This window comes from Lates calcarifer, linkage group LG18 (genome assembly GCF_001640805.2).
Source record: "Lates calcarifer isolate ASB-BC8 linkage group LG18, TLL_Latcal_v3, whole genome shotgun sequence".
Lineage (NCBI taxonomy): Eukaryota > Metazoa > Chordata > Actinopteri > Centropomidae > Lates > Lates calcarifer.
Window position 1 is genome coordinate 8216293 of NC_066850.1, and position 12596 is coordinate 8228888.

General features: G+C 38.9%; 3 protein-coding genes across 4 annotated transcripts; 2 read left to right on the plus strand and 1 right to left on the minus strand.

Annotated features, from left to right (window-relative positions):
* Positions 1–833: 833 nt before the first annotated feature.
* On the minus strand, positions 834–2696 carry si:dkeyp-38g8.5 (uncharacterized protein LOC568385 homolog). Its single transcript, XM_018685641.2, is given in 5 exon segments — positions 834–1252; positions 1254–1558; positions 1648–1735; positions 1840–1933; positions 2446–2696. Coding segments are annotated over 5 exon segments (975 nt in total). The 5' UTR covers positions 2519–2696; the 3' UTR covers positions 834–837.
* A 440-nt stretch (positions 2697–3136) lies between these two features.
* si:ch211-244b2.4 (uncharacterized protein LOC541512 homolog) lies at positions 3137–7686 on the plus strand. Of its 2 annotated transcripts, none has more exons than XM_018685638.2 (10): positions 3137–3263; positions 4462–4562; positions 4675–4870; positions 5008–5152; positions 5324–5456; positions 5554–5674; positions 5759–5831; positions 6173–6266; positions 6365–6488; positions 6716–7686. In XM_018685638.2, the coding sequence occupies exons 1-10, from the start codon at positions 3248–3250 to the stop codon at positions 6775–6777; spliced, it is 1065 nt and encodes a 354-aa protein (XP_018541154.1). In that variant the 5' UTR covers positions 3137–3247; the 3' UTR covers positions 6778–7686. The 2 variants fall into 2 exon arrangements, with proteins under 2 accessions (XP_018541154.1, XP_018541155.1); XM_018685639.2 differs by having other exon boundaries at positions 6368–6488.
* A 294-nt stretch (positions 7687–7980) lies between these two features.
* Positions 7981–12543, plus strand: si:ch211-244b2.3 (uncharacterized protein LOC557230 homolog). The gene is made up of 13 exons (XM_051077876.1): positions 7981–8092; positions 8206–8225; positions 8348–8384; positions 9017–9146; positions 9418–9562; positions 9695–9815; positions 9911–9989; positions 10237–10348; positions 10730–10835; positions 10978–11102; positions 11315–11383; positions 11689–11803; positions 11894–12543. Coding segments are annotated over exons 1-13 (1122 nt in total). The 5' UTR covers positions 7981–8091; the 3' UTR covers positions 11956–12543.
* The last annotated feature ends 53 nt before the right edge of the window (positions 12544–12596 follow it).

Here is a 12596-nt window from a genome sequence, read left to right on the forward strand (position 1 = left end):
ACAAGAACTTTGTCAAAAGCCAGACTGTTCCGCAACTTGATTAAGTGTAAACCAGTAGGTGGCATTCGGAGAAATCAGTTTATTAAAAACCCTCAAACAACATGTATGTTTCTGTTTAGTGTCTGTTCAAGACTGGCAAAGCAACAACCAGTAACATTGTTTAAATATGTTTGTTTTGTAAAAAAAATAAAAAATAATATTAATATTAATGACAAATCTAACACTTTTGGAAATGTATACTAGCATAAACTTATTGAAGCTGGAGCTTAATGAAAGGTAAATTTGAGTATCTAATGCAATAAAAGACGCATTTAAACACAATCATTTGTTGTAAAGTCTGTACTGTAATATAAAAATATATATTCTGAAAAAAAAAAGATTTTTTTAAATGAACTGCAATATTTGGTATAATACATTTCAAAAAGTGATGTTTTAACCGTGCACAATAGCCTATACCAAAGACTCGAATGTCTAGAGTCGGTCAACTAAAGACTATTGTTTCATTTGGGAGGGGGGGTTGTTGATTTTGATTGTGGATGGGGTTAAGAATAATGCTAATAGCTTGCTATTGTGTGCTCTGTATGGAATAACCACAAGTGAATAAAGTTGTTTTGAAGACCTCTCCGAACTAGGAGTGGCTCAACGTTTTCATTGACGACTTATAGGTGGAAGTATGTTGTGGATTTTGATACAGTGGTTTTGCAGATGAAGCTAAGCTGAAAACTTCTGTGTCAAATGTGACAAATGTTTTTTTTCAGTGGCAGTTTCCTGCAGAATAAGACACATACAGCTTAACAAAAATAAGTCATTGGAAACTAAATATCAGCCACTGGATTCTCAAAATTTTTCAATAAGTTTTTCCAACAAATAAAGGAACCGTTCCTTCCTGTCCTTGACATCTGTGTCTTTCACTTTGCTTTGCTCACTGCTGTTTTCTGTAACTTCCTCAGTCCTTTCTTTTGGTGCAAAAAGTCTCTCCAGCCTGGCTCTCTCTCCCTCCACAGCCAGCCGGTCCCTGCACACAGCATCTCTGTCCCTCTCCACCATCGCCCTCTCCCTCTCCATCACTGCCCTCTCCCTCTCTATCGTCGCCCTCTCTCTTTCCAGCAGGGCTCGGTCTCGGTCCAGAGCGGCGACGTCCCGGTCCAGCGTCGCCCTCTCCCTCTCCAGCAACAGCCGCTCCCTTTCCATCACCTGTTTCTCCTTTTCCATCACACGTCTTTCGCTATCCATCATGTTCCTCTTGTCCTCCACCTCTTGCATGATGCGGTCTACAGTCCTTGCTTTCGTCCTGCACCACCTCCTCATCCTCATTCAGTGAAACCTCAATTTCCGGCCCACTTCCTACCGAAGGTGTAGGGGAGGATGTCACCATGGATACCTTCCTCCTCTTGGGTTTGGAGATGGGTAAGAAATCACTGTTGTCTTTATTGCTGGGGAAAGCCTTCAGGATGGGGGCATTGCCTTCCAGCCGACCCTCCATAGCGTCATCCATTAAGGTGAAATGAGGCCACATTTCAGGGAACACTTTCACCCCATCTTGAGGGTTCTTTAGCTCCTGAGGAGACAGAAATCAAGCCATCAAGTCAAGAACAAAACCTGTCAAAAACCCTTCATGAATCCAAATTAAATAAAAACTAGAAATACCTTATACCTCTTCTTCATGTTTTCCCATTTTTTGGATGCTTGACTATGATTCATCTTTTGTTGTAATCCCATATGTTTCAGGATGGCCCTAAAAATAGAATCATCTTAGTAGTATAACAAATGTATTTTAATATAACACCAAAATTTTCCAAATTAACAAAGCTTCATGAGAAATTTGACTTGATGGCATACCTCCATGCCCACATGGAAGTGTTTCTTTTTCCAGAAAAGAGGAAATTATTTGAAACCCTCAGCTTCACAAAGTCTTCGATTTCTTTTGAATTCACTGAAAAAGAGAGAGGGGGGGATGACTCCAATTAAACATAAGCACTTAACGAAAATTACATTTAATATTGATGCTCACACATAGTGCAGACTGTGTGTGTTGTTCTAAACTCTTACTTGAACTGTACTTACTTGTACTTTACCCCATTTTATTAAAAAGTGTATAAAACACCTGGACTGTGATGAATTCTGCAACAGGTGTGTTGCTAGTTTATGAACTGACTGTAATCTGCTACCTCACAGTTCGTCTGTGTTCATTTAAATGAATAATACGCAACAAATATAAACTACACTGACAGCGAAGGACGATTTAAAAATGTAGGTTAACAACATTGACTGTTTAATGTTGAATGAAATTAATAAAGGCGTGCTTGCTGCGTAACTTTTCACCGTGGGGTTCACTTGATAAGTTCCTGAGCTAACTCCACTTCAACTGTGTGTGTGTGTGTGTGTGTGTGTGGCTAGCTTGATTAAAAATATTTTTTCTCACATTTTCCTGTCGTCCATACTTACTTTTATATGTGAACTCCACGGGGTTGACTTTATCATAAGTGGTGCTGGTGTAAGCGTGATCCTTAAATTCCATTTTTATCTATTTTCCGTTATTTCCTTCAGCACTTGTTATCAAGTGCCCTTCGTAGGTCGTTTCCCCGTCTTCTTCAGAGGGACCCTACCATTCTTCTTCTCTTGTACAATAAATGAGCGCTCTATCGCCGCCTGTAAACTGGGAAGCGCCAAAGGGAGAATCGGCTCACTGTCGCCATCCAGCGGTGTGGAGGGTTTAGCGCGCCACCAAACTCTGAAGCTAAACTTTACATTTTCATATCAATAAACTAATAAACATTTTAAAAACGACATACAGACATTTCATTTGTTTCATAAAATGTATACACAAAAATAATCCAAGCATCAGTAGGCTATGCAATAATAAATATAAAAAATGTATGAACTGCATTTCTTTACAAAATGTACACTGAATACAACCAAATTAAACTTGATTCTAAAACCTCATCATTAGGGCAAACATACACCAAAAAAAGTTTAAGACTACTTGGTTTTCAGTTTAAAAGGCCCTACTCAAATACTGACTTACATCTAATGTTTACAATTGGTTCCTACACCACAACATTTCTTCAAACTTAAAGCTGTCAGCTTTACTTTTGTATAGCCTGTAGTGCATGTGTTGAAGGGCCCCCAGCACTCCTGCCCTGGGGGCTCTTGAGCAGGACCAACCTCTTTATAATTCAGTCTGTGTGGGTGTGACTAGCCTTATGTATTAAAAATGAAATCGAAAGTATTGTATTGATACATCAGAATGGCGACAGCTCTCCGTAAGTAGTCCGAACACATTATTATAGTTTGACTGCAGCGTTGACCGTGTGTTTGTTGTTGATTTCATTTATATCTGTGTTTATTGGCTTAATGTGTAAAGTTTCGTTCCGTTTTCCCTTTAAACCAAATGCGGCTTTTTTGGCTTATAAAAAGAGCTTTGTGTGGCCACTGTGTGTTTCTTTTCATGAGAAAATTAGAATGACAGTAGAACAAATGAAAAACAAATACAACAGAATAACTAAATGCCATTTTCTCGTATAGTTTACACAGATTTCTGTGACGATCATTGTTTATGCAGAATCTGACACTTCTCATTTCCAGTTTCGTTTTTCATGGGGCTTCCTACAAAGAGATAACATCTGTACAACTACAGTCAAAACCTCTATGCACTTTTAATTTATCATTTATCTACGTTAAACTGAAAGTATTGTTTTTAGTAGTAGTAGTAGTGGGAGGAGGACTAGTAGAAGCAGCATCATCTAACTTATCTATCAATTATTTTCTAACCTATGGGTCATGTAACTTAATTAGGCAGCAGGGGCAGCAGATACATGTTGTGTATTTGAATTGTAGAACTATACTTAATTTAAAAACTGTTTAATTGTACTAAACAAAACAAATATATGTTAATTTCAAAAAGTGGACTTAAGGTATTAGTTTGTTAGTTCTTATAGAACAAGTATCACAATGGAAAATTTCTGCAACATAACAACTGAAAGTAGTTCAACACCACAGACAGCCACAAAACACAAGGAAAGAGGAGTGTAATAAAAAGTATTATCAGGTCACCAACTCCTCCCTCCCTAGATGTTATCAGGTAACATGAAGTCTTAAGAAACTAGACACTTTATTTATTTACCTCACATGTATATGCCACAAAGTTGGAGGCACGCTATTGTCTAAAATACCACTATATTCTGTAGCATTAATATTTACCTTACTTGTGACTAAAGGGTCAAGCCCAAAATGTGAAAAACATCCCCTGACCAGAGGTACATGTTTGTATATGTTTGGACATGTTTGGAATGTATTGGAGGGTAGATATGTGGACATTTTTTTTAGGTATACCCACCATATTGACCTATGCACAGCAAACACAGGATGGGTAACACAGGATAAATAAAATGTGCATTAAACATGTACAAATCTGATATGTGTTTTTCCTCTTTTCCAATGTTGTACCATTTTTTTTCCCAGAGTCAGACAATGAAGACATTTCTGCAACTAGTGAATCTGACGCCAGTGATGAGTCAAGCAATGATGGAGATTCAGATGTAGATGTTGAGGCCAGTTGTCAGGTTTGTTACTTGATGGAGAAGATGTGATTATGTTTTTTTATATATACTGGTACAGCACAGAACAATATTTACTTCTGTGGTGATGAAAAACCTTCTCTATTTTCATTTTAAGTCTAATGTGGATCCCTGCAAGTATTACAACAACGGTCACTGTCGAGATGGTAACAGGTGCCCTTACCCACACGTCTGCAAGTATGCCCTGAGAGGAAACTGTAAATATGGGTCCCAGTGTAGGCTGAAGCACCCTGGAGGTGCACAGGAGTCCTCTCGTGGAAGCAGCAGGGCTTCGAAGCGTTCAACATCTACAGGTGAGAAAGGAGGAGTCTCTGGCCTCTTAATATTATTCATTCTCCTTCTAGCTTTGGAAAATACCTGGCTCCTTAGCTCCTGCACTTTCTTCAAAGTACTTTAAAACATCAACATTACATCTTTTCTCTTTAACTAGAACCAAAACTTACTGACGGCCGATACTACCAGTGGCAGCTGAATGATGGAAATGGCTGGAAGGACATTGACAATGATCACGTAATCGAGGCCCAGTACTGCCTGCCCCATACCAAAAGCATTAAAATCTACAGCACACCATATGGGTAAGAGCTAGAAATGTATGCTTTATTATTGTCCTGTCAGTCAGTAGATGTGTAAAGCTTCAGTTATGTTTTCAGTCTTTTCAAACAAATCCTGTAAATGTACTCTAGTACTAAGTATTGTAAAGCCAAAGCTTATTCTACTTCCCTGTCTGTCTGTCTGTCTGTCTGTAGGGCTGTGAGCATAGATTTTAACAGGATGAGAGTGTATGGAAAAAGCCTGAGAGTGAGACGTTTAGATGATGGTAACACCGTGTGGCAGTGGTACTGCTTGTTGCGTCATAAGTGGATCAAGTATGGAGACAAGGTAAAAGCACCTCAGAGTAGTAACAGTGTTGAACCAAAGTCCTGAATTCATTTGTCATCTTTGTCACTTTGTGAATTATTTTTAATTTTTTTGACAGGATTCAAAGGGCAATCCCACTCCTGTGAAGAGCTCAGACATAGAGCAGAGGTTCAAGACTAATGCATCAAGCTCTTTTACTTTCAACATTGGTGCTGATTCCTTTGAAATCAGATTCAAAGGTGAAGTATACTCACACAGTTTATTGAACAGTGTCGGTTTCTTCTCAAATACTAACCTCATTGTTCTTTTTTTTTTCTTATTAGAAATGCGACAAGTGAGTAACAAGAGAAAGAGGAAAGTCACTCGTCGACCTGTGTACCGACAATCACAAGGAGGGTGAGTTTCGACTTACCTGTACCTATTTCTTTCCTACTGTGTTTCCTCTTACTTTAACCTAACCCCAACCAGTTACCTCTAAGACGCCTAACCATAACCTAACGTGAGCCGTAAACCCCAACTACAAAGGGCAACATTAAGAGGAACGCTGTGTGGGAGAGTAAAAGTATTCAAAGGGCCAACAGAATTCAGCACAAGGCTTAAGAAATATTGGCACCTGCCTCCAGTCTTTTCCAGTCTTAATGCTAAGCTAACCACTGGTTACAGTCACCAGAACGCTATCAACCAGTGTCCCACTAAGACAGTAAATAAGCATATTCTCCAAAATGTTGTTGTTACAGAGTTTCTCAAGGTATCCAGAATATGACTCTGGGTACCAAACCACAGTGGGAGTTTGAGGGAAGCAGTGGGAACTGGCACATCTTCAAACACAGGGTAACTTATCTGTTATCTCTGACTTTACATATTTGTCTCTAAATAAGAATGCTAAGATAATTTGTGATGATTTCAATGGTCTTGTCTTGTCTTGTCAGCAGGTCGGCACTTCAACTGAATGCTCAATGACCAGCGATGACATTGAGAGGAAGTACCAGCAAAATCCCCAAGGCAGCATGACCTTCACAGTGAAAGGAGACTCCTACAAACTTGACTTCAGAGGTTGAGCTGTGTTTTAAATACTGTGATAAGAGAAGATAGTAACATTTTATTTTACAGGTTCCCTATTGGTTCTAACTGTCAGAGTTTAGTTATTTATGATGAGTTCACATGCAGTTGTTGATTCTAAGACAAATCTCCTTGAAAGAATTGTTTAATTTAAACCTAAGTAAATATTATTTTCTCTTAAACTCAACATTTATTTTCTTTTTCTTTGTTATTCCCTACAGCAATGACCCAAACCAACCATAAGACCAAGCGCACACGCAAGGTCAGACGTGTTATGGTGTGAGCATCGTAGAGGATTTTGACCTCCAGACAACAGTCCACAAACACTTGTGCAAAAACCATATGCATCATCGTCCTTTTAGGGCTCTTTGGGACTCTTCTCTCTCAACCTAATGTCTCCGGCTGCATTAAAACTAATACAAATCTGATATTCATTTATCTGGGAGGATACTTTTTAGCGCTGGCTTTGAGTAGATTTGGATCTGTGGTATATTGGCTTTATAATGGGAAGTTGAATACTATGTTTATATTAAGGAGGAATTCAGTATAAAGATTTAATTATCCTGAAGGACGTTGTGATTTTTAAAAACTTGGTTGCCATAGGGGACGGTGTCAAAAGGCTTTGAAGTGTACTGACACATCAAAATACTGCCTGACAAGCTTGCACTCCGATCATGTACTGTGCCGACAGGCCTCTTACAAGTGCTCATCTTAAAAAGCTATTTCCACCTTGATTTGTCATATTACCATTACTACACACTGCCATAGCAAAAAGATGAAATTATTTTATGTTGCTAAATCTGAGGAATATATAAACTAATGATCAAACACTTCAGAAATGATCAGATATAATATTTGCTGTTACATTCAAGCTGCCGTCTACACACTGCCTCTACTTGGCTGGCTGCAGACCAAATGTAATGCAAACTGAAGGTTATTCTACATATTACCACTGAGGTGTTTTTACATGACATACCTCTGAAGCTGTAACCAAAGTCCTTAACTCAGGTGGTTGCATTATGCAATCAAATCCATGTGACTGTAGATGTAGGGCTCCTCAGTTCATATTATTTTTGCTTGATATTGGAGGTACAGTCTGGGGTCTTAAGACACGTTATACTTCATTTGTATTCTGCTTTAATTATTATTTACATGGACATTAAAATGATTGCAAGTAAAAAAAAAAAAAACATCCTGTGTGTTTTGTTTTTTTTTTAAATCAGTGCTCTAGTGAATTTCAGTTTAGTTTCTATTAATTTTATGATGTGATAATGTTTTACATATAAATGTACAACCGCAAATGATAAATGCACAACACCAAATATATACATAACTTTCATCATTTTCTCTTCTTAGCAGCCAGAAAGTGACATAGTAAATTAATGTGCATCGATGACAACATGTATTGACTGCAATCAAACTGTGATTAGCGTTAGAATTACCAAAACAGCTCACAAGCAAACCTTCCAATGATGTGTGGGTCACTGCTCTGGTCTTGTCAGGTCGTGCCTGAACACATCTGACTGAGAAGCGAAAGTGAAAGACGTCACTTAGTGTGAAATGACAAGCGAAACCTTTACACCGGTAGCCGAGTGCGAGTAAGTAAAGATGAATCACATTAAATGATACAAAGTATTAATCAAAATCGCAAGTAAATTCATTATTATCGCTCTTTATGATTGTGTAATCCGCCTTTTTGTTATTATTACAGTGTATTTTCCTCAGAGCTCGGTGAGTCTGCACGATGAAATCAAGTCTAAACAGCTGTTTCACAACTAGATTTTTCTGTTTATCGAGAAGTTTTCCGAGATTGTGTTTGTGAATTGTATTCTATACGTATTTGTTGCTTTCAGGAATATGAAGAGGAGTTGGTTTTTTCCGGGACTCCAGGTCCGTATGACACGATAGTTGAAGTTCCTGCTTTAATACTTTCATTACTGAAGTATGTTATTAAGTTGTAGGCCTGCGTTTTAGCCTCATTCTGTTATGTATGGAGTGATTTGAAGTGAATTGCACGACTTATTTTAGAAGGTGAAACTAATGAATTCTACACCAGTCAGTCTTATTGTTCTGATAGACTAGACTGTTTGATTAGAGACTGGCTGTTGAGATAAAACGTGGCCAAGTCCATCTCTCCATCAGCACAGCTCTTTGTGGTTACATGATAGAGTAGCTGAGGTCTTTTAATTTTACCACTGCAGACCTTCTCAGTGGACATACTGTACATGAAGACACACTCACTTCCTTATCTGCCAAGAATAAGTTCCTGAATGTAAAGTATGGACAAAGATTTAGATCTCTCTGTCCAGTCTCTGTGATACAAGTACATTTAACAAAGGCCTGACAGAACCTGGTCTAAGGTACATATCTCCACACCTGCTCTAACACAACAGTAAAGAAATAAACAGTCAAATATTAACTGGGCTCAGACTGGTTTACAGCTGTGACTGTTTCTTTAAATCATGGGTTATTTAGAGAACACACATATCTGTAACAGGAGCCTGTGTTCCTCTGTTTTACAGTCAGTGGGAAACACTATGAATGGCAGCTGTCAAATGGACACGAGTGGCAGACAATTGATCACGACCATGTGATCGAGACCCACTACTGCCAACCTGGGGCGAAAGGAATCACCATCAACACTATCCAAGGGTCAGTGGAGTGATTTTAAATGGTCTTGCCTTCAGCCATTTGTCTGACAATTGCAAAAAAAATGTTTTAACGTTCACTGCATTTTATTTAGGAAGCACTTGTGTATAATCTGGAAATATTTAAATGTAAAGTTGCAGATAAAGTCTGGCTAATAAGATTACGATGAACAGCTAAACTGCAAAAGCTAAATGTCTGTGTCATTATCAGTATTCTAAATCTGACATTGTACAAGAACTACTGATCAGTCAGACTGAATCGTATGTCTTCACAGGAAGGTGTTCATTGACTTTGATAAGTTGCAGACTCAGAACTCCGCTCTAAAGGTTCAGAGACTGAGCTTCGTGCCACAGGGTCAAACAGAGGACGTGGGCTGGTACTACAGAGATGACCAGCTGTGGCGTGAATATGGCTCCCAGGTGAGGAGGATCTTTGGCACGAAGCCCCCGGGTCCATTTGATGTTCTAGGTGTTGAACCTTGACCTAACTTCACCCAAATCGCACCACAGCCCTTCTTTTCCATCCTTCATCTCTTTCCTCCTCTTCTTCAGGGCTCCAGCATGTTGGCCTCATCAGTCAGCAGCAGAGATGTTGAGAGTCAGTTCGCTCTCAACCCTCAGGGAAGGTTTAACTTCACAGTGGGCACCACAGGCTACACCCTCGACTTCTCCAGTATGTGGTATTTCGATTTGCCTGTGTGAGCTAGTTAATTCTATAAAACATGTCTTTACTGAGCTGAATCTAACTGGTGGTATTTTACTCTGCAGCCATGATCCAAACAAACTCCATCACAGGCTTGCGCAGGAATGTACGCAGGCGACCAAAATTCACATCCAACACTGGGAGGTAAAAGAAATGTTTCGCTCCTGCATTCAGACAGAGGAATGTTTGCATGTTATATCCCATATAGATCGGCCTTCATCTATTGAGCTGTCTGCTGACAAACAGCCTCAACTTGGAGGATTTTTGTCTCCAAGTATGACTTGAAACAGAATTTTAAGTCAGGATAGAGGAAGGACAGTGAAGCCTCTGATCTTAGCAGCCTCTGTATGTAGTTTTGAACATGAGTGATGGTGTTTTCATGTCTTGGCAGCCTTTACTCCACCTCAGTCCTGCCTATGGCTTCCTCGTCCCAGCCTGCTGATGGAGGCTACATGTGGGAATTCATGGGAGACGAGGGGGAGTGGACAGAATACCAAGCACATGTAAGTAGGGCATCCAGCAGTTTCAGGCAGCTGCAGCAAAGGCTTATAAATAAAACCTACCAAAAATGGATACTGTAGTTTTCATCTTTCTTTCAGATTGAAGTTGAAACTTTAATATGTTGTGGTGCTTATTGCTATGCCTTACTTTCATTCTTCTTTTTGTTTGTTGGTAAAAAAAAAAAAAAAAAAAGTCAGAGTCTGCAGTGGCATCTGGTGGTAAAACTAACAACAAAGATTAATTCATTCTGATGAATTCAGCACAAAGTGTGTTAATTTACAGCGAGCTCACTGAATCTGTGCAGTTTTCATTCTGCATCTCAGGGACAGTGTGTACACACACACTCTGCGCTCTAAAGCAGGTTTATTTGTGCTTGTCTGTAGATATGTTCGTTTGACAGCGCTGCCATCGAGACACAATACCAGCTGAACCCACAGGGCCAGCTACACTTCAACATCAACAGATACTCGTACACACTGGATTTTTCAAGTAATGCACACACACACACACACACACACACACACACACACACAAAACTACTACGCTGCTCCTCTGCTGAACCAAACAATCAGTGCTTTTCTTGAATCCAGTGGTTCTGCTTGTCCACATTCTCTTTGCTGGTTTATCACAGGAATGTGTCAAGTCAATAACCAAATCGGGACTAGAAGAGCAGTGAGGAGGATTCTTAAAAACTGGAGCCAACAGGGCGGCAGGTCAGGAGACACATTTCACTATGAAACAAGGACCTCAAAAATATGACACAGTAATCTTCAATTTCAATTTAGATTGAAGATTGACAATTTAAGTGCCAGACACTTAAATTGGCAATATCCCTCACTTTCTTGTCCATTAATCTTCCCTTGGCTTTACAACTTAAAGTTTAAACATTTTCTATTGTTCATTGAACAGCTGTCTTTGTAAAACAAAACAAAGTTACTATAACTGTTTGAACTTTTCTCTTCTGCTCTTTAGTTTCAGAGGCAACACCACGATGGCAGTTCCAAGATATTGGTGGAGTATGGAAAGATTACTCCAAAGTAAGATATACATTTCTTTTGCTTACATGGAAATACCAGTAATGTGAAGCAGTAAATACTGATGGAAATCAGTAAATAAAGTGCAGATATAACATGTAAGTGGTTGTTGAGGTCCAGTGGTGTATTGAGTGAAATGCCAAAGTCAGACATTTCTGGAGTAGTGCACTGACATTGTCATCCACAGAGCCATGCCACTAGCACTGCTAAAAAAAACAGTAATATATCACCATAGTAACTGACAAACAGGGTTTTGTGAGCTAACCACACTTGTGGATTTCCTTTGTGTTGCTCCCTGTGTTGTGCAGAAGTATCGTCACTGCAGTGTCTCCAGTCAGGACATTGAGCTCCAATACCAACAGAACCCATCAGGCTCCATGTGTTTTACCGCCAAAAACTTTAGCTACGAGCTGAACTTCTCAGGTGAGCTGCAAACATGGACGTCTACAGTTTTTTATCAAAGTTAGAAATCTGTATAAAGCTCAGGCCATTTTTTTAAAATGTTTTTTGCAGCCATGACCCAGAGAAACCTGTCCACATATACCACCAGATCAGTGCGACGACTTGCTCAGTAACAGATTTGGAAGCCGGGAGTTACTTTAATGGCAATTCTTTTACCAGTTATGTCATCGCTTTCTTCAGGTCGTCTCTTGTCTGTATTCATACTGCCTCCTCTCTTTGCTGTTTGGATGATCTTATACAATAATTATTTAAACCTGGGATATTTAATAAAAAGTGTCAGGGAAGACTTAATAATATTTATATCAATAGGAACAGGAACCATGAGTAAAATGCACTTCCTTTTCCTAAAGCATTCTGCCAGTTTATTGTGAATGCTTTTTTTATCTCTAATATTTTAGGTTTATTTTTAACCATAAACTGAGATGTTTACCAATGTTTGATATAACCCTGCCTTATTTTAAGCCTCGGTAAATCCTAAATTGTTCATACACACTGCTGTGTAACCAATGCACTTTTTAACTGTTGTTTACCTTTTGACAAGATACCTCTTGTAACCTAAAACCAAAGTGAAGTTAACATGCACAATTTAATAATGTATATTAAATCGTGCATGTTAATATCAAAATGTTTATTAACACTGCCTTGTAATCAGTACACTTTGTATTGTTTTTCTTTTCTGAATTAAAGTTACTTTCACTCCAGTATCTGAAGTAGTGTTTGAAAGCCATCACACAAATAATGACCATGCTTTGAG

Coding starts and splice junctions, on each gene's coding strand:
- si:ch211-244b2.3 (XM_051077876.1), top strand. Junction 9,816..9,910: donor CTACACCCTCGACTTCTCCA/GTATGTGGTATT, acceptor TTTACTCTGCAG/CCATGATCCAAACAAACTCC. Junction 11,384..11,688: donor TATGGAAAGATTACTCCAAA/GTAAGATATACA, acceptor TGTGTTGTGCAG/AAGTATCGTCACTGCAGTGT.
- si:ch211-244b2.4 (XM_018685638.2), top strand. Junction 4,871..5,007: donor GAAGCGTTCAACATCTACAG/GTGAGAAAGGAG, acceptor CTCTTTAACTAG/AACCAAAACTTACTGACGGC. Junction 6,489..6,715: donor CTACAAACTTGACTTCAGAG/GTTGAGCTGTGT, acceptor TATTCCCTACAG/CAATGACCCAAACCAACCAT.